General features: G+C 37.6%; 1 protein-coding gene across 5 annotated transcripts in view; it reads left to right on the forward strand.

The window, feature by feature from the left end:
- The window catches only part of GNB1 (G protein subunit beta 1), a 42083-nt gene that overhangs the window by 7627 nt on the left and 12901 nt on the right, over nucleotides 1–21555 (forward strand). For 3 of the 5 annotated variants that reach the window (XM_061351702.1, XM_061351701.1, XM_061351705.1), the window contains exons 2-5: nucleotides 17526–17633; nucleotides 18564–18602; nucleotides 19300–19406; nucleotides 19945–20008. In XM_061351702.1, the coding sequence (XP_061207686.1) occupies nucleotides 17577–17633; nucleotides 18564–18602; nucleotides 19300–19406; nucleotides 19945–20008 (267 nt within the window). In that variant the 5' untranslated portion in view covers nucleotides 17526–17576. Of the gene's footprint in view, nucleotides 1–10769; nucleotides 10822–17525; nucleotides 17634–18563; nucleotides 18603–19299; nucleotides 19407–19944; nucleotides 20009–21555 lie in introns of all 5 variants that reach the window. The other 2 variants (XM_061351703.1, XM_061351704.1) reach the window with 1 other exon arrangement.

Consider the following 21555-nt stretch of genomic DNA (forward strand, 5'->3'; position numbering starts at 1 on the left):
CTGAGAAGAATCCATTTGTGGTCCTCGTGGCCTTTTGCCATTTAGTTCCCCGAACTCTTTTCTTCAGATTACCACACCTTCAAATGCATTTGTTAGGTTATTTTTTCTGTTCGTCTAGAAAAACAAAGTAGATGTGGTAGCCTGGTGAAACATTTAGTACTGAAAATAGGATTATACTGCACTAATTAAAGAGTTCTCTTTGTTGGAACATATAGTTGATATTCCTGTTGCAAAATCTTTGTGAAGTGGTAAAATGCTGAAGGTACATTGCTGTCTATTTAACAAAGGTGTGGTCTGTACAAAGATCAGGAATGGTTTGCTTGATGCTTATGGCAATTTAATTGTGCTTCAGGTTACTATGTCCTGGATTTCACTACAAGTTGTTAGATACTATCTGGCTAGTGCCTGAAAACTTAACTGTTAAAGTTAATATACAGTACTTTGGTTAAAAGATTGTATAATAACTAAAGAAAATTAAATAATTCTGGAGAGGAACAATTAAAATTTTAAAATCTTGACAAGGTCGTGTGTCTTTAATAGATGCTTGAGAAGTTGGGGAAGTGTTGTTTTTTTTTCATGTATGAAATGTCAAATGTTATAGAAACTTTTTGCATTGAAGTCAAATTCATTACTTTAGCTTACTTACTTCATTTACTCTTTTGCCTGTAGATGATACATGAAGTTTCAGCATTTCAAGGAATACATTGTTCTGGAAAAAGCTTCATTGCTGATAAATAGGGAAGCAAAACTTGTGCAGAACCTGTGTTTGGAGCTTTAATATCTAGGGAAACTAGTCCACAGGTGTAAGTATTTAGGTATCTGAGTATTCAAAGTCTCTCATTAGGCTTGAATTTGATGTACTTATAAATTCGGGATATTCAAGTTAAGTCATGCAATGATTTTGAAATTAGAAAACTGTATCTTAATCAAATGGAGTGAAGCATCTTGAAGGGGGAAAGTCTTAAAACCAGTATAAACTTTAAAAATTTAAAGATAGAATGAAATTCTTTGAGACATTTTGGAAACCTTGGGCACGTCCTTAGACATGAGAAGATGCCCAGTCATCTTCATGTTTGCTTCTAGCCTGACTCCTCTCTCTTCCCTTTAACTCATATTAAAAGATAGAACTAATACTAAATCAGGCATTGGGAAATCCACTCTGCTACTATGGGGGATCAAATATAAAGCATTTGGACAGATTTCCTTGGGTTAAGATGGGATGCTAAGCTGTGTCACCTAACTAATTAATTTGGTTTTGATTTCTCAGTAATTTATCCTGTAGTCATGTTTTTGTTCCTTATCCTTGCTGTTGTGAACTAAACTCAAAAGGTCTCACTGGGGAAGCTGGTTATTGCTGCTTTCCATCAGGAAAGGCGACACAGGCATCTTGCAAGCAGCTGCCTTGCCAATTCATGACTTTGTGTGTTAAGGAAATCAAGATGGACAAACAGTTTATTGCCATGTGCTGTGCTGCAAAACTGTGATAGTTCAGCTTCTAGTTAATGAGCAGCTCTGCTCTTACAGAACATGAAGGAACTTAGAAAAGCAAGCTGAGGTGGAAGCTGGAGTTGGAAACAACCATGTTTTTCTCAAGTCACAATGCTGAATAAGGTGGAAGTTACCACTCTCTCCCTTTCTGATTACAAAGAGAGTGAGTTGATATATTTTGTACTACAGCTAGTGCGTTTTCTGTCTTCTGATGTTTTGGGTTTTCTCTTTCTTAATTCCCACCCTGGCTCCTATCCCCAGTAGTACTTGTGTTCTCTTATTCATATTTTCTCTTTATTTTGATCATCTAACCACATGCTTACTATCTATAGGAATACAACTGCTACTTAGAGACTAATGCCAGACATTTTAAGAGAGTTAATACAGTACTATAGAAAAAAAAGAACATCCAAGGGTGAAAGCAAGCATTTCCTTTCTTGTTGTGATGCTGTCCCTGGGCTGTACTTTTTGTATCAGCATTAAGCATTGTAGCATTGTCTGCTCCTAAACACTACTTCTGAGTCTAATGACTTCAAGGTCTCCTATGTTACTCTACTTTTCAGTTTGGCAGCCTTGCTTTACTTGTTCCTGTTCTTCTGTATCTTATTTTGTATCAAAGGTATACATCAATATAGAGCAATTGCTGGGAGAATTTAATGAGCTACTGGAGGTGTATAAATCATTGCTATCAAAAATAATGGAACTGCTTGCACATTGATTAAAGATGGGTTACATTGATTGAAGGTCTACAGAGCAAAGTATTGCTCGGTCTGTTTGGAGTAAAAAGAGAAGTTATGGCATATTTTAATCTCTTCTGAGTATTCTTTTTTCTGCTATATGCATGTAATACATTTTGTTGATTTTTAAGGTGGTCCACTGAAATACTTTTTATCTTCAGACTGCTGCTGGAAAGCAGTTATTTCATGGTGTAGCTTAATTTCTTTTTAACTGTGAATCTTTGTGAATCTCTTACTGAAGATCAGCATGCTGTTTGGACACTTAAATTCTTATTTGAATGAAATAATTAGCTGAAGCTTGGCTAAGATCTTCAGCACTGTTGTAAAGAATTAATATTTTTCTTGTAGATGATCTCCTAGGCTGTTTTGTGTAGTCTGTGTAGCAGGGGCAGAAAGAGAGCAGGTGGTTTGTTGTTCAAATGTTTTTAACTGCTGCATTTTTGTTGGGGCGGGAGGTAGTTATCAATAGAGTCTTGTCCAGCCTGTCCCTAAGCTGGGGTACCTTTGTTGCTTCTTTTGGACTCGTGATCTGTATGGTAAAGCACAATTCAGTTTTGATAGAATGTAAATTCTTGCTGCTCTGGAAACATAATGTGGTTTACATCTGTTTTGAGGGTCTTAGTGCAGTGAGACATGTCAGCACCTGAAAGTTTTCATTTGAAGTCTGCCTACATGCATGGACGAGGGGGATGCTTTTTCAGAACCAAAATTGTCCAGAAAAGACAACGTTATATATGTGGTAAGTTGTATCAGTAACTGTCTCCCTTGGCTCGAGTAAAAGTATGTTGACTTGCTTGGCTACTTCTTTGAATTTTAATTATTTGACTTTTAAGGATGTAAAAAATATTGCTAAACGTAGCATTCTGAAAGCTCTATTTTTTTTAAAGGGTGTAAGTAGGAAGCAGCTGATTCTCCTTTGACTCAGTTGACTCTTTACTGGCTGGTGTATGTAGCATGAAATGGATGATTCAGCTTCTGTTGATAAAATAGTTGAGCTGAAATTTGTGGAAATACAAAATACAATAGTAGCAATTTCTATTAATTTTCTGTGCTTATGCATATACAGAGTCTTACTTATTTCTACTAGTATTTTTCATATCTAATTTTGCTATTTTTGCTTCTGTTTTTTTATATTATAAATAAGTGATCATGTAGACCATTTCCTCCTGTAACGTAATAAATATTGTGGTGAATATTTTAATGTACCTACCGATGTCACTGCAATGGTAATATCTGAAGCAATACATTATTTTTAACAGGGTTGAAAAATTCATGCCAATACGGATGTGTTGGCAAGGAGGCCTGAGAGAAATATCATTCAGGCTTTTGGAAAATACTTGTTCTTCTCTTTACACTTTAATCCCCAGATGGTGGCAATTTATCAGTTTGATGGATTTTATTGTAATCTCTGGGATTTTGGTAGCAGGAGGTGGTGTTATCACCTACCTCTGTGCCAGGTCTTGCATGCAGCTGTTCATTTGCTTGCGAAAGCACGATCCAGCAAAGCTTTGTTCTCCTCAGCATCTACTGTGAAATATTTGGGGAGAGCTTGAGCAGAACATTATCGTGTGATAGAGAAACACATCAGTCTTTGGGAGGACTTCTTGAATATATTAAAATCACAGAAAATGTCCTGAAGACCTACTGGAAAACTGGTATCTCTGAAAGTGACTTTTAAATAGTCTTTTGGCAACTTCATGAGAATTGGCAAGAATTATTTTTCATAACGGGATTGAAATTTGCATAATGGGATTGCCTGTTCTTAAATTGTGGATTACAAAGTTGTTTTGTTACCTAAGCAAGTGTGTTTCTAATGCTGACTTTTACCAAAAGAAAAAAAAAAGAAAAAGAGAGAAAAAGAAAAAAAAGGCAAGTACACACATATTTAAGTGTGTAATGTGTCTTCATTTGCTGTTTTATGATTCTGTCACTGATTGTCACACTGGGATGGTGTGCAAACTGCTTCTACAACTGCATGCTTCCACTTTTAGCTTCTAGGAGACAATGTACTGTGTGTAGCTTGCGTTCTGAACTGCCCTATGCCTGCTACCCAGAGATTCAGCTGATTTAGATGAGAGATTACACATTTTTCTGATAAGATAATGAACTGGTACTGTGGCACCACTGCTTTAGGTCCCCTAGGAAAGAAATAATGAATTTCTTGTTTCTGGGTTGTTTTTAGATTATTTTGCTATTATTTTGTTCAACCTCTCTGCAAACACCTTGCTGATAATGCTTCACACCAGGCAGTCTTCCCGTATCTGACTGATCTGTGCTATAGTTTTATCCTTGGGGTTTGGTGTCGTCCTGTCCCTCCCCCCTTTGCTTTCTTAACACTTGTACACCCAAACTATGAATCTGTTCTCACTATTATCAGCTTTCTAGGTAGCTCCTGCTGTGTGTGGCTTTTTTTCCTCTAAGTAAAGGCCTTGAGTGTTCTTGATGCTAAAGGGCTTATGCAAAAAAATACATTTCCTAGACAGGGTAACTAAAACCTTTTTGATTTGTCTCTTGCAGTTGAAGTGAACAGTGGTTTTGGTTTCTTTTAGTCTGTAAGACCTAGCATTTTGTTTCTTCAGCTCATGAATAGTTAGTTGTGTGTTACAGAGAAGGTGTTTGCATACAACAATATTAGGTTACATAGTCTTACCTTTGTAGCTGCTCCTCTGTTAATGGAAATAATATCAATGCTAAATAGTGAAAAATATGGTGTGTCAGTGACATTATTGAAGTCATACTGCGATATCCCTGTTGTGCGTGTGCTCTGCCCTGTTCAGTTAAACGGAGATTCTGGAGAATTTACAAATGAAGTAAAAATGCCAGTAAAAACTGGAGAGCATGATAAAAGAGTTGAAGGAAGCAATGAAAGGTGATAGTGAGAAACAACTGTTCAGTTACTGCAAGTCCCTGCATATAGAAGCATCTAGCAATAAACAGTCATTTCTGTGCTCGTTAATTGTGATATATGCTCCTTTGGTGCTGCCTGGGTTTTGGTTTTTGGTCTGAAGGGAGATATCTAGTAGTATGTGTCAACAAAACTGCTTGGACCAGATGATCTCTTGAGGTCCCTTCCAACCCTTGGGATTCTGTGATTCTGTGATTCTGTGGTTTTGAGTAAGGGAATACTTTATTAAGTGACAATGTTCAGTAATTTCTTTTTCTGATAAATGTAGCTAAAAATTTATGCACAAGCAGGTTCTAGATTTTCCTGGCTTAGTGATTTGAAAACTTACACTAAATATGATTAAATTTTGTTCTTAAAATAAGTTAGCTTGCTATGTCTGCCACTTACCAGGAAGTGTTAGAATGATCTTAAATGTGAATTTCTTTAAGAATAAGGCAGAAAAGGTGTAGGTAGAAAATATTTTTACTTCGCTAAGGTAGCAACAGTTATTAATATTCGTTAACTGCTTCAGAGATGTCCCAAGACCCCTCTTTTTAAAATAGTGTTATTAAGCATTTGGCTTTAGGCATCTATTAAACTTGTAATAATCAGTTCTTTTATTTTGTACATAAATTATCTGTTGTTCCTAGAATTAAGATTATTTTAAAATAATACTCATAGCTTGCAAATGCATTTAGAAATGAAAGATGCAGTGACCTGTTATAGTCCAGATTTTTATGCTTAAATATTGCATTAGTATGATTTTTTTTAAATGTAGGTTATGGGATTAGCATCAGGAAATAAGAGTGTTTTGGCAACATAGGGATGCTGTCTTCCATGAAAACAGCTTGAATTTGCTTACTTCTGGTGGGAGATGGAAAGGGTCCGCTTTACTGTAGAGCTGCTTATTACAAGCATGTGTACCTACCATCATCTTAAGCATTGTTGTCTGCTTATTAGTATTCTGTTTAGAGAAAGTGGCAAACTGTCCAAAAAGTTTCTTTTTAAATACTTTTTTTTTTTTTTAAATGAGGAACTTAACATGAGCCGGCTTCAGTGTGCGCTTGCAGCCCAGAAAGCCAACTGTATCCTGGGCTGCATCAAAAGGAGCGTGACCAGCAGGTCGAAGGAGGTGATCCTGCCCCTTTATTCTGCTCTCGTGAGACCTCACTTGGAGTATTTTGTGCAGTTCTGGTGTCCTCAACATAAAAAGGACATGGAACTGTTGGAACAAGTCCAGAGGAGGGCCATGAGGATGATCAGGGGACTGGAGCACCTCCCATATGAAGATAGGCTGAGAAAGTTGGAGCTGCTCAGCCTGGAGAAGAGAAGGCTGCGTGGAGACCTCATAGCAGCCTTCCAGTATCTGAAGGGGGCATATAGGGATGCTGGGGATGCACTCTTCATTAAGGACTGTAGTGATAGGACAAGGGGTAACAGGTTAAAATGTAAACAGGGGAAGCTTAGATTGGATATAAGGAGGAAATTCTTTCCTGTTAGGGTGGTGAGGCAGTGGAATGGGTTCCCCAGGGAAGCTGTGAATGCTCCATCCCTGGCGGTGTTCAAAACCAGGTTGGACAGAGCTTTGGGTAACATGGTTTAGTGTGAGGTGTCCCTGCCTGTGGCAGGGGAGTTGGAACTAGGTGATCTTAAGGTCCTTTCCAACTCTTAACTATTCTATGATTCTATGAAACATGGGGAGGGATGAGCCCTCAAGTCTTAGGCTTGCCAGCAAAAGCTGATGGTTTATGCATTGATAGCTGGATTTTGGTGATGATGTTCAGTAAAAGCTGGGTTGCTTTACTCTGTGACAATAACTTCTGGCATATTGAGGAATGTGCACATAGCAGTTGGCTTTTTTGTGAGTTATTCTGTAATGCTTTTGGAGGAGACAGAAATGCAGTGTTTTTCTGAGACAGCAATTCCAAGTTGGCACTTTAAATGTGAAACTCTCTTGAATTTGGGCTTTACAAGGTCTTGGAAGGTTTCTGGATATGTTAGTATCTGGCTTCTCCCTTGAATTTTCTGAAATAAAAGCTTGAGTTTTTTTAATTTTTGTTTTCTTTTTTCTGAAGCTGAAACTTCTGGCCTCACTGCTTAGGTGAAGGCAGTTTGATGGAAGGCCATGTTGACTGATCAGAAGATGTCTCATGCAGATCTGTTATGCCCGGATGAAGAAATGCAGCTGGAACTTTGGAGGGATCATAGAACTGATCTTTATTCTTTAGCTGTCAATTTTCCTGTGTTTTATGAAGCCGTGAGAAACTTTTTTTTTTAATGCAGTCTTTTAGATGTACCAAGCAGAGTAGAAAAAGGAATGTAACTGCTAACGTAATAACTTGCATAATGACCATTAACACTTACCAACCTGATACTCACTTGTTTTGTGTGTACTTCATTCACACTAACATATGGAAAAATGTCTCCTGGGCATGACTGCTTCAGACGGAAGCTTGGCAATTCTTGCAAGAAGCAGCCAAATACCTCCCACAGAAACAGTCCAGCTGCACTAGCCTTTGACTGCGGAAGTGTTTGCACTAAGTTTTTGAAGGAGTTGGAAAATCTAGCGTTGTCCCTACTAGGATAATCCGCTTTCCAAAACTGTTGGTAAGGTATTGCTTGTTGTTCAAAGCTTATGTGCTTGGAAATTATAGATTCAGCAGGTGATTCCCAGAAAGAAAACATCAAATAGAAGAGAAGGGGTTGTATTAATTCACTTGAGCGTATTTAGATTTGTGAATTTGTAATTACTATTTTATCCTTCCACTGGCTGTCCTTCAAAGCTGCTCTTGCAGGAGGTGACAGCAAAGACTAGGCATTCCGGAATACAGATCTGTACTAAACAAGAAAAGTCTGAACAGGAATTAGTGCTTGGAGGAGCACAGACACAGCTGCTTATGAAGACTGGCCAAACCTTGTCCCAGGGTCTGAGCCAAACCTTTGGTGGGCAGGTGTCTTGTCTGATGAGCCATCCCTGGCCTTATATCAAGTTATGTATGAATTGATGGCATGTTTTAAGAAGCTAGAATGCTTTTGCTGCAGTTCAAATATTGGCCTTGGCATTTAGTCAAAGTATGTGTAAAGCAGTCTTAAGAAGGTGTGCTTGTGGAATTAACATCCAGAATATTTAGGGTTTAAGTCTGTCATTGAATCCATAGGTCAAGAAGAAAAATACGTTTGTACAGCTAATGGCTTTGGAGAGGGCTACAGTGAATGTATTTGGGAAGTTGCTTAATTTTGGAGAGTTGTTCAGATTTGCTATGTTGTTACAGTAAAATACTTCTAAATGCTTTCCCTACTTTTCAAAGTCCCTTGCTTTCTTCTTTGCTTTCCTGTTTTCCTCAACCTCATGAAACTCTCCAGAAGAGCCTTCATGTGAAGGCTTGTTTTCTGGTGGATTTTGGAGTTTTCATGCTGGGTTGTTACCTTAGTGTAACTACCTCAAGGAAAGTTGAAGGAAATCTTGAAGGAAAAGGGAATTTTAGGCTGTCAGCAGTTAGTGCTGTAGTAGGGGAGCTTTACCCAGAAGTGATGATGCTTTGCTTGGAGCAGAAAACTGGGAACGTGGGGATGCTGGGTATGCCAGCTATGTGTAGTTCTGGCCAACCTCCATGGGCTATGGTATAATGGTTTAACCACTTGAACCAAGCTTAGAGTATTCTGTGGTACTTTTTGTTCTTTCCAGTTTTAGAAACCCCAGTTCCTGATGTTGAGAAGCTCAAGCTGTCAGCTAAGCAGGGCTGTAAGGGCTGATTAAGACAGTGTATGAAGCTTGTTACAAGAACTCGTTGCTGAACCAGTATTGTGGTGTGGTGAATGACTTGGCCTGTAATTTTCATCTTGCTTTTCCCAGGCTACATTTTAGCTAAAAATGGAAGCTTCTCACAATGCAGGTTTTATTTCTTCCCCCCCTTCAGCTGCTTGTCTACTTTTGTTCTTAAAAAGAGTTCCATCTTTAATTGAAAATACCTCAGTTGCTAGGACTGCGTTCTGCAGGCATCGCAGGTTGCTTTCAGCAAACCCAACTGGAAACTTAACCTGATTTTAAAAGCAGAACTAAGCTTTGCGGAACAGTTTGCTGTTACACTTCCTTACTCTTCTTGCAGGCTTGTTTTTTTTTTTTTTTTTTTTTTGCAGAAGGCATATGAAATCTGAATCATCTCTCCTGCATTAATGAGGGTACAGCACAGGATAATAATGGTGTGTGTTGTGGCCTTTGCTGTCTTGTGTTCTGTGTGCTGTTAGTGTTCCAGCATGATTTTACTTGTTTACATTTCAGGGAATACTTCCAGAATTTCATCAGTTTTCATCTCTGCAGTGTGGGCAAATTTTTCCTGTCAAGACTTCTGAAAGTTGAATAGAGTTGAACTTTCTTCAGAACTTCAAATGGTCATGTCATGTGCTTGTGTCTTTAGGGGGTTACAGTTTGGCCTCTAAGTGTGAGTTACTGTTTTATGTCTAAAAGTGTGGATTTTTTTTCTGTCAGTAGCCAAGAAAACTGCTTACACTGTGATGATTCCATAATCACAGTATTAAACTTTTTATTCTAAAAATAGGCTTGGATGAGGATGATCCATTACCTAAGTAGTTTAACTTCCATACCAGATTCTGGAGTGGTTTTGTAGATTTTTTCAGCTAATAGTGAACTGTAAAATCAGAAAGATGCATTATCTGTAATCATTTCAGTTTAAAGTACATGAGATTGTAGACTGGCTTTCTGATCTAAGATTATTTTGCTTCAGTACGTTCTTGCTTTATGCTTAGGATAATCCTCTACTGTCCCGATGCACCGGCTTTGAAGATGTACACTCAGTGTCCATTGACATCTGCCACAGCCCTTGCCTTGCTGTGTAGTACAAGCAAATTGCAGATGTTTTGAACGTATAAGTGGTTGTCGATGTTTTGAATCTTGGGGTGAACTATAATTATGACTTTGTGCTGCCAGAGGAAAAAAAATGCTCCAAAATTTCTGACAAGAAACTCTTCCAGCTTGCTAAAGAGCCAATTTGTGTGTTAAATCATTACAGTCTTCCAGACTGCAAGTGTGTGAGTTTTAATGTGTTAATACTTTACTTGCTAAGATCTTTAATGATTAGGAGTCATAACTCTTCTAGAAGAGTGTTGTGCTCTGGCTTGAGCTTTTTAGTAGGAGGTTTATGTAACTTCTTTTGATAAAATAGGTACCTTGGTATTTCACTGTGCTTAGAAAGCTAGCATACCTCAGGAGCAGTACTGAGCAGAAATAATTTCAGTGCTTTGAAAATGCAGACTGGGGAGAGGGGACACCTTGTAGTCCAGTAAAAACTAGTCTTGTATGAGCGAGGCAATGTCTTGCGACAATCCTAAGCTCTCTAATAGTATGAACTTGTGTATCAGCTAAGGGAGGAGACTTAATGGTCTGAGGATTGCAAGAGTTTCCTTGGAAAAGAATATTATAAGTGATACGAGTGAGTCTTTTGGTCCTGTTGATACTAAAGCAATGCCCATTTCCTTCGTGATGACAAGCTGGCTGTTAGCCAACAAAAAATAGTCTGTGCTTTGATAACATTTTAATTTCTGCTAGACTTGTTAAGAAATTGATGTTATTTCTTGACAATTGTACAAATTCTGGTTTTGTTTTTTTCCTTTTTCCTTTTTTCCCCCCTTTTTTTCCCCTCCAGAATTTACATGTTTGACAGCAGAAGTTGGCTTTCTACTGTAGTGAGAGAAAATGTAAGTAAAGAAATAAGGTAACTTCTTTTTTCTAGTGCTTGAGAAACTCATACTATTTTTTAAGTAGCTAACTTAATGTTTTTAGCTGTTAATATGTGCAAGCCTGAAGTACCTATTTTCTGCTTTAGCATGTGTGTTGTATTAACAGGAAGAATTTTAAAATGGGAGGAAAACTTGTTAAACAATAGATACTAGTGCCTGCCTTCATTCAGAAATAGAACTGGCAAAGCAGAGGGAGATCACAGATGAAACTGTTTTGTCTCAGTGGGTCAGGGAATTGCACTAAATAAAATGATTACAATAGTAATTCTCTTATGAATGAAAAATTACTTATCTGCCATGTTTGACAAAAGAAGGCCAAATTTCTTTTGAGCAAAGTGGCTCTTGTCAGAATGTTCTTTTCAATGTGTCAGTATTATTTAAACAGAGCCTGAAAGCTTCAAAGTTCATATTCTTTGCAATCATAATTACTACTAATATTTTTGGAACAGTGAAACCTTCATTATCTTCCAGGCTATAACTTCAAATGTTTCTGCCTCTTGTGAAGCCTCTCAGTCTATTAGGAACATCACTAGTTAGCCATATGTTGTTTAGGAAGTACTTGCTCAGTTGTATTTGTTGCTTCCCATTACTAGATGTTTACCTGTTTTTCAAAAAGCGAACAGCAAGTGAGCCCCTGTCTCTTTCTCTAAACCTGTCTTCTTAGGTGGTCTCCAATTAGTTACTTTGCTCAACCCTAGATACCTCCAGTGTTCTATTTTTTGGAGGAATAGAAACTGAACACAGTTTTCCCAGTGCAGACAAACCATTGCTTTTCCTCAATGGCATTATAGTATTTTTAGTGGGTTTTTTTCTGTCCTATTTTTTACTTAACCTTTTGTTTTAACCAGTGCTGGGTATTAAGCCAATGTTTTTGAGCTGTATTCAGTGCGTATTCTAAAGGGTTGTGTTTTGTGGGGGGGGTTTATTTATTTTTCCTTCAAATAAAGCTGTATCACAGAAGTTTGTGTGATTCTTTACATTTGTGTTATGTTCCTGCATACATTTGATATGATTTTTAACTTCTAGATTTCTCTACTTTTTTTGTGGTCACCCGATCTGGAGATGTGTGTTCTTCAGGATCAGAAGGCACCCCTGATTTTTTTTTTTTTTGTCTTTTGTGGACCATGTAAATCGGAGAGGGAACATCTCAAATTTGTTCCACGAGCAATTCTGATCTTACTGTGTTTTCTATTGAATAAAAGTCAGATAGTACTCAATATATACTTCCAATTAAATAACAAAACCCCCTCAGCTTTTCAAAGTCAATATGATCTCAGAACATTGGAACTAACAGTGGATTGTGTATAATTCCTTTGTCATTGTGAAAACGTACAAGCTGCTGTGCATGTTGCTAATAGGATTTATGATATCTAATAGATTAACACAGTTTCATTTAATCAGATGACCTGCTATGAGACAGACTGGTAGGCATAACATGAACTCATTAGGAGGACTGTAATGTTTTGGCTCTGTTCTTGCAAATTATATGCTTTGCTTTTTCTCTGGCTGCTTTGTACAGTCGTACTGGGTACGGGGGCCATGTATATTAGCAGGGAAGATGTTGAGGGAACAAGTATCAGTCAACTTGTTCATTTGGGAGAAAGGCGATTTGGCTAACCCTCTTAGGAAATTACTGTGCATGGGTAATACTCTAACAATATGTTTAAAACCTCTCTGTTACCAGACTGCATCAGCAATGGCTTGGTGGGATTACTTTAGTTTTTGGTAGCAGTAGTGTATGCTAAAAATATCTTATAGGAAAGAAAGTTTGGCCATGAAGGGATAGAAGTTCTAAATACTTAATGATAGCTGTGACTTCCAGTCTGTGTTCCCTTCTTTTAATCTGTAGAGATTATTTGTAGGATGGGCTATTTGAGAGGTTTTTTTTTTTTTTTTTTTTTTTTTTAATAATGGAAATGATGTGAGAAGATTAAATAACGGTGTTTAGTGGACATTGCCTCATTGCTGTTACCAGGCAGTTGTAGAGAGGAATCGTGTTTAACACAAGAATATATATTTAGATGAGTTGTATTCAATTCTTCTCACTTCTCTTACAATATAGACAAGCATAATGTAGTCTACATCTAAATGTGACAGTATTAATGATACCTTGGTTTCAGTAACTGGACTTAATTGGATAAGCAGCTTGAGCTCTGGAAAGGACATTAGAGTTGTAACAATGAAATGAGTGAATTCTTCTTTAGCCTTTGAGTTAAAACTGTTCGGCATGGTGAGCTTTACCTTTAAAGTAAATTATTATACTGGGATCTTATGTCTACCTCCATTTGCAGGAAGCCCGTGGGAGCTGTTTAGATTTCATATGGCTTTCTATTCAGTGTAAAGATTGTTCAATATAATTGAGTGTCTGGACATAGAAACTTTCCTCTTACATAGGAATATAGGTCATGTAGGTTAGAGAAAAACAGACCAAGAAGTTGTTAATTTGAGATGAGTAACCTGATAAATCCTTTTGAAATGGCCTAATTGTGAAGTTTGACCTTATATTGAAAGGTGAACTCAGTACGTCATGTTTCCTGTGTGGGAAACAGAGGAACAAAGGGACTCTTCTATGGGTAACTTCTAAGAGGAAATTAGAGACTTGAGTCATGTGGTGTAGTGAAGAACAGTGAACTACATTGCAAGTATGCATCTTGTCTCTAGTATCTACAAGGTATACTTGTCAACAAGATTAGGAGGATTTAGGCTTAGAGCAGAGACACTTAAGCACTTCAGCCTCTGGAAAGGGCTTGAGTGGGTTCAGCAAAGTAAATGTGTTATTCTTGAGAAGCCTGCCTTCAAGAACACAGTTAACATACTGAAAAGAAAGTGAGGTAAGCATGAGTTTGGCTGCTACCTATTTCTTCACAGCTGTGGTGATAGTTTGGATAAAAGGAGCGTGGAACTTGAATAGTGACTTTTTTTTAAATGAGGTTTGTTTGATTTAGAAATTTAGTAATGTCTTTCAAAACTCCAGAAATAGAAGTATCATCACTATCAAGCCTACAGTTTCTTCTAGAAATGCTATTTTAAAATGGAGTTAAATGCCCTTAAACATGCCAAGAAACAAAAAATGTATTATTTTATGATACTCAAATGCAGTAGTTTGCAGTGAGCACAGATCATATATTGAACACTCTCTGCTTGTTATTTCTAAGAATAAATCTGTATAAAAATTTCTGAAGTATTGAGAGAATAGATAAAAATATTTTCTTTTCCCTTACATTTTCCTAACCTTACCTGTTGTTCTTGTGCTTTTAAAGTTTTTTGTTTGTTTTTTTGTTTTGTAATTCTAGACACTAGTAAACTCTGCTGATTTACAGTAATCAGTACACAAGAGGATGGCACCCTTTATTTCCCTATGGATTTCATATTTCTGACATAAATTTAATTGCTTAAGACTTAGTGTAAAAGAAATAGAGGAATAGCCAAGTTGGTTACCCCATAAATTTTAGTCTGCTTCAGAGAACTCCTATATTTTAATGCCCTAGGCCTCATGAGGATTTTTGTTTCCTGAATGCTAGTGAGTTCAGTCATGTTGGCATTAATTGGATCATCCTGTTGATGTTGAAACAACAAATACTACAAAGGGAACGTGGAAGTGTAGCTTAAACAGTTGCAATGGATGCTGTTAGAAATGCAGTTTGGAGTTGCTTGGAGTGCATAGGGGCTAACTTGTAACTCTAAAAGTACCTAACTTCCAGATGTGAACTTATGTGGATCTATGGTGTTGCAGATGGGGAAGACATCAAGGGGTGTATGCCTTCAGCTACTAATTGTTATGCAGTGAATATTGAAATGTGAGTCCTGCCTAGAGTGAAGGTCAAGATCCATACATGCTGCTTTTGACAACAGTAGTTAAGTTCCTGAACTCCTCACTGCCTGTGATAATGGGGATGATATCTTGCATGTAAGTGTAAAGGTTTCTGTAGTGTTGATAAACCATTTTGAAGTTACTTATTAAAAGGAAGCTTTCCTTAAAGCATTAGGGAGCGACTGTCTTGATGTGGAGTTCACAAATAGAGCATTTTAGGAGCTTTTTTTGGGACACGACGTGGGGCCTGGGTCGTTTGCAATAGTACCCTTCAGTGCATGCTATATTAAGCAATAAGGCCCAAGCATGAAATAAGCTTGTATGATTTGTTTTGAACTTGGTGTGTGCAAATAATCCAGAATGAAACTACAGGGTTTGGTTTCTGTGAAGTGGACTTAATATAACTTTTCCCCTAGAATTAGTGTTCATCTCCTTAGGCCTCTCCTGTTCCATACAAAGAATTATTGTTTCATTTAAATTCAAGAAAATTCTGTTACATAGCACATAAATTCTGGCAGAAATAAATTGGCACTATTTTAAGCAGTATTAGAGGAGAACATGTCTGCTTTGACATTACTCATCCTATTATATTTTTAAATAAAGCTGCATGCAAATCTTCAGTGTAGTTACCTGTATCTCTTTGCAGCTGGAATTCTGGTGTCCTAAGTCTTGATCCTAATCCTGTCATTGAGTTGCTGTGACCTTGAACAGAATGCTTAAGTTTCGATCATGATTTCTTTCTCTGAAATAGTAATGATACCATCTCTGAATTCTTTGTACTCTGCTTGGAGAGGCTGGTATTTGCTTAGTGGTAAATGGGCTTATATATTAACTTGAAGAATGGCAGAAGCAGAAATGATTATCTAAAAACTAAAATCTGAAAATTTGCAGTTTATTTGTAAGGACAATCTTCAGAGTTTCTTAATTCATGACAAGACTAGCACATATTATTTCACAATGTGTGTGATCTACACAGGAGCTCTAGAGTGTGGTGACTGCATGTTAAAAACTGTAGGGAGACCCAGTCACAGTCTGTTTTGTCTTAGATGTAGAGTGAACAATACATCTTGAGAAACGGAAGAGCATTCAAAAGAAAAGAAGGTGGTTATAGGATAATAAAACACTCTTGATGGGTTTTGTCTTAACTGGATTTGACTAAGCTGAGCAAGGAATCTTAAAGGGGCTTAAAGATGACCCTGGCACCAGAAGAGAGAAGAGACCTCATTTCACAATGAAGTGAAAGGGCTTTGAAGCTGTGTGGATGAAGGGTTTGAGCCAGGAGCTAACTAGAATTCCTTTTCTAAAATATTGCATGTTTCAGAGAAGAGTATAAATTTATAAATTACGATACGGCAAGATTTGACATTCTTTTCTTTAGGTCTTTAGTTTGCAATACTAGCTACTGTGAAGAGACCTGAATAGTCTGATTATGTAGGATCGCAATATCTAGGGAATGTTAAAGTCTTAGTAAGTATTTTGAAACTTCTTTTCTTTAGACAGCAGTGCTTGCTCTGTTGCTTTAATTTGCCTTCACAATATGCTTCCTGTTACTGTGAGTGGATAAAAATGTGGAAGTTGTTCTCCTCTTTCTCCTTGGGAAGGGCTTTAGGAAAAAAAACCACCCTAACAAAACCCTGCATGCCTGCAAAGATAAATAAGCTGATTAAATCTTAACAGAGTAATATGCAAAGCTGCTGGCAAAGCATTTGCTTTAATAGTAAAGGGTCAATTCTGGCTAATAAAATGTTCTAAACACACACTATCAGTGTTTGTTTATAAACTCCAGGTGCTCTGTGTAGCATTTGAAAATGGAGCCAATTATCTTGATCTGCAATAAAAGATAAGTTTCATCAGCATGTTATATATCAAGCTGCAGAGATTTTGAAACAGTTTAAGAGCAGCTGGGTTTTAAGCGTGCAGTACTAGTGAAAACGGCAGCAACACCTTTCTGGAACAGTGATTTTTCAAAGGTAAGTTGTATGTTTAATGAAACCTGTATGCTGATTATATTGGAAAACAGCCCAATAGCTGAAGAACTCTACAGAGTGTTCAGTGGTAGGTGTGTTCTATTGAGCTTCTATCTTGCTGGCTATGGAGTACACCAGACAGAGGGATAGCATTAGTAATTTGGTCCATATCGATGCTAGACAAATAAGATTCTTAGAGGGGGAAGATGTCTGTTGGCAGCAGTTTCTCAAGCTTCTCAACATTGAAAAAAATACTAGTTTTATTCTGACAGCATGTTACTATTGGAATCTACTCTACAAGTCTCAGGGAGACATTTTAGCAATTAACACATCAAATCCTGAAGGACATTTGTGAGTGATCCTTTTATCCAAATCTTGGAACAACATTTATTACAACTACTGTGTTACAAAAACCATTCATAATGGCTCTTACAGCATTTTGCAAGTTATTGTGTCGGTCTGTAAATACTTAAGGGGCTTGCTCTTTGATAGAATTCCTTACTGTATTCTTAAGATCTACAGAAAAGTTATGAATTTCATGTCTAACATTAGTGTTATCTGCTGGTTCATTCTAGGGAAATTTGAGTTTATACAAAACTGAATCAAAAAAACACTAATGAAAAAATGCGAATAGGAGCCCAGGAGGGAAGGAATAAGTCTAAATTGCGTTTTGTTTTCTATGCTGGCAAAAAGCTGAACACATTCAAGTATGGTAACACCTCATTCTGAAGAGATTTCAGAGGCATTTTTTCACTTGTATTCTAATACTTATAAACCAGTCTGCCTTTTGTTCCCAAGAGCTGTTTGAGATGGGTGAAAGGACTTAGTAATTTCAAGCTCTGACCTGTACTAATTATTATTATCACCACTTGTCTGTCTTTCAGATTTCTGATTGTTTCAGAGGTGGCAGTGAGGCACACCTTTAGCACAGGAAAATGAGTGAGCTTGACCAGTTACGCCAGGAGGCTGAGCAACTGAAAAACCAAATCAGAGTATGTATGGTATCTGTGACCACAGTACAGATGAGTGGTTATTTGTGTGGCTTGTGAACAGAGATGGACAGAAATGATGCATTAAGTTACATGGATGCTGGGGATGGACTGTTCATTAGGAACTGGAGTGATAGGATAAGGGGTAACAGGTTAAAACTTAAACAGGGGAAGTTTAGATTGGATATAAGGAAGAAATTCTTTCCTGTTAGGGTGGTGAGGCACTGGAATAGGTTGCCCAGGGAAGTCGTTAATGCTCCATCCCTGGTGGTGTTCAAGGCCAGGTTGGACAAAGCCTTGGGTGACATGGTTTAGTGTGAGGTATTCCTGCCCATGGCAGAGGGGTTGAAACTAGATGATCTTAAGGTCCTTTCCAACCCTAACTATTCTGTGTTTTCACAATGTCAAAGTTAATGTGGATTTTTAGAAAGGGCAAGCATATGCGACTGCTTCAGGAAACCACATTTTGGTCTTTTAATATTGCTTAAAAAAGAATAGTTACACAAATAATGCATGAAATGGATTTGATCAAAGTAAATATTTACTGAAGCGTTTCTGAGCCAGACTGTAACCAACATTAAGCAATCTCCTGCTTAAAATAAGGTGTCAGCAATGAGATTTGTCCAGTTAAGTCTCAAAATCCTCCAAGGATGGAGCCTATCTGGACGCACAGTTCCATTGCTTGACTGTCTTCATGGTGAAAATCATTACCTTTTCCTCAAAAGAAGAATGTTTGGAAATCAAATGCTCAATATGCTCTGTGTTTCAACAGCAGGCAGCATATAATGTTTATGATGCAGTTAGCATGAGTCCTCTCTGGCAAGCAGAAATACTTTCTGAGCCTTGGTTTGAGGGTGCTGGGTCATCTTGACAAAACAGATAAGGAAATGTAGAGAACTTCTGATTTCTGTTTTTTTTTTTCTCCTGCTGCAGGATGCTAGGAAAGCATGTGCGGATGCCACCCTGGCTCAGGTGGGTATTTAAGTTTAACATGAATTATCCTTTATCAATTTTTTTAGTTTTGCTTTTAGGTGATTCCTTCCAGAAAGAAGTAAAGTTTTTGCTTGTCCAACTTGAGCAGTAGTTTCTGTTAAGAAGTGTTCTGCTACAGAGATGGTAGTAGTACAGTCTTGTTACCATTATAGTCTGAACCATAATAGCTGCTGAGATTAATTTAGTAATTTCCACATAATGCTGCACTGCTGTTCGAACTGCTGCTGAAACTGAGCTAACACCTTTGCCTCTTGCTGTACTGACACGTTTTGATCCTGTTGGCTTGGCTTTAGCTAACATTGACTTGGGGAATGGGAATTCTGTACTCTGTAGAGCATCTTGTGGAGATACAGTGGGGGTTTTTCTAGAAATGTACATGGGAGTAGAAAACCCAGATCAAAGGTTGGAAATCCTGAAAGTCTAAGAAGATAAGACCTAAACAAGGTAATTTCTGAGTGTCTTTATAAATTCAGTAGAGGGCCTGCTTCCTTAACTTGATAAAGAAGTACTACACAAAATGATGTAGCTTTAGGCAGTTTTTAAGAACTCAGTCAATATTCAAAATGTGGGACTTGGGTCTGCATTGAAATGCTTCTTTAAATGTATTTGTGTGTGATGTGTTACTTTGGGAACTATGAAGTGAGAAATCCGGTGTATGACACCATTGCTGTTTCAGATCACAGCCAATATTGACCCAGTGGGGAGAATTCAGATGCGCACTAGAAGAACACTCCGGGGACACCTGGCTAAAATTTATGCAATGCACTGGGGGACTGATTCCAGGTACGTGCTGTTTATCCATATCAGATCTCCTGGCATCACTCTTTGGAAAGTTGACTGTGCAGGATTGTTTTTTCCTGTTCCTACCACTAGGAACCACTAATTCCAAGAGAACTCAGACAACCAAGAGAATTCAGAAACACTTAATATCTCTTTTTTTTTTTTTCCTGTGTTAAGAATAGTAAAAATGAAACCATATTGACACTGTAGATTTCTAAAATCAGTGAATCTGAAGCCTGTTTATAGAGCACATAAGCACTGATTTCATGCAAGTTTTCTCCCTCAATTGAGATGTTAGTTACATGGTTTTTCTCAAGGCAGAAAGTGTTAAAATGTAGGTGTTCCATCACACATTTCCATAATATTTAGCACTGTAGTTGGGTACTAAAATAATTTCGGTAGTGCTAATGACTGAATTGGATAATACTGCACTATACTTGAGCTGTTTCAAGTACTTGGCCTTGATAGCAGGGACAGATGGCATCACAAAGATCTTCCTTCTTCCTCCGGTGATTGTCTTTATCTCCTGTTTCCTCTCTAGGCTTCTAGTTAGTGCCTCCCAGGATGGCAAACTTATAATTTGGGACAGCTATACTACAAACAAGGTAAGATGAACTGGTATATTGCTGTGTAATTAAATTGTGAAGACATGGGAAGGAAATGTTACCTGTCATGAATTTAGCTTCATTGCTTGCATTGTCCTAAGATAAAATTTTGAATTCTACAAAACAATGTTTGCATTTGAAGAATACAGCAGTGTATCCTTAGAAGCAGAAAACTGCAACAACTTTAAAGCTGGGATTACTGTTGAATCCCAGATGTGAAGCTAAGGAATCCATAACTTTACTAACAAGTAATAATAATAATGTTTGCAAAGTAAAAATAACCCCTCCCTTTTTTTGCCTTCCTCCTGTAAACCCAGCCTGCCGGCAAATCTGATCTAAATTACTGTAACAACTGAAAGAGAAGATGATAAAATAATCTTTATATAACACGATTTCCATCTCAGTATCTTCAATTCTTAGATGAATGCTAGTTAATCCATGGTGTCATCAGGAGGCAGAGAGCAGCTTTCTTATCTTGGGGAGGAATGGAATCAGAGGTTGTTCCTAGGCTGGTGGAACATTTACTATGATCAGAAATGTAACTCTTCAGCTGCAAAAACTTCCTCTTCCTCCTGTACCTCTTGGCAGTATTGATTCAGTGAAAAAGCAATTGAGTTAAAACCAACCAACCAAAAAACCCTACCACACCCTTGCTCCAAAAGAAGTAAAACACAGACACACACCCACACCCTGACCAAACCACAAAACCTCTGGAATTTGAGGTAGCAAACAGCTTGGTGTTGAAACAGTATTAAATTTGACTAGGTAGCGCCCAGAAGCCACCAATTTAAAAATACCCGAGTGACAGTTTGCAGATGTTTTGGCAGTTGCAGTGCACATTGGAAGTAACACAGGTGCCATAAATGTAAGCTTTTCCTAATGGTAAAATAAAATGGCTCAAGGTGACTATTCTGATTAGATCCCTGGTAGAAGACTTCCAAGAATGAGCTGATTGTGTTTTTAGTGGAACGGATTGGTTTTTCAAGTGCTGATTGTTGCAGGATTGCAGATTACTGTAGCAGCAGAGGAACAGACAATAATCTTCAATTGAGAGATGCAGGAAGATTGTTTATATTGCATGAGGTCTCAATATGTGTAAGGATATGATCCCTTTCTTAAAAGATGTTGTGAGCAAATTTGAAGTTAATGAGTTAACAAGAGAGAAAAGGTTTAGCTTTCATAAATTTTTAAGTGGAGCTCTTTGCACACAGAATGATAAGGAAACATGGGGTAGTTGTTTAAACATGAAGATTAATTGCTTGCAGTGGGTTTCCAAAGAAGGATTTAAATGGCAGTGGAAGCAGTGATTTCATTTCTTGTTCATTCATAGCATAGTGTCTAGTTCTGGAATTAGCAGTTTTACTGACTGTACTTGGAAGTCAATATTTTCCTGAATCTATAATAGTCATCAGAGTACTGAAATAAAATGATACAGTTTTTACTAAAGTTGCTGATTAAACTGGTTTCAGGAAAGGCAAGTTGAGATTGTCATTATGTCATTACTTGATCTGATGAGCTGTAATATATGCAAGTTACCCTCAAAATAC

The sequence above is a fragment of the Neopsephotus bourkii genome, unplaced genomic scaffold, assembly GCF_033783945.1.
Source record: "Neopsephotus bourkii isolate Nb327-2 ecotype Australia unplaced genomic scaffold, CSIRO-AGI_Nbou_v1 NB_593, whole genome shotgun sequence".
NCBI classification, from domain to species: Eukaryota; Metazoa; Chordata; class Aves; order Psittaciformes; family Psittacidae; genus Neopsephotus; species Neopsephotus bourkii.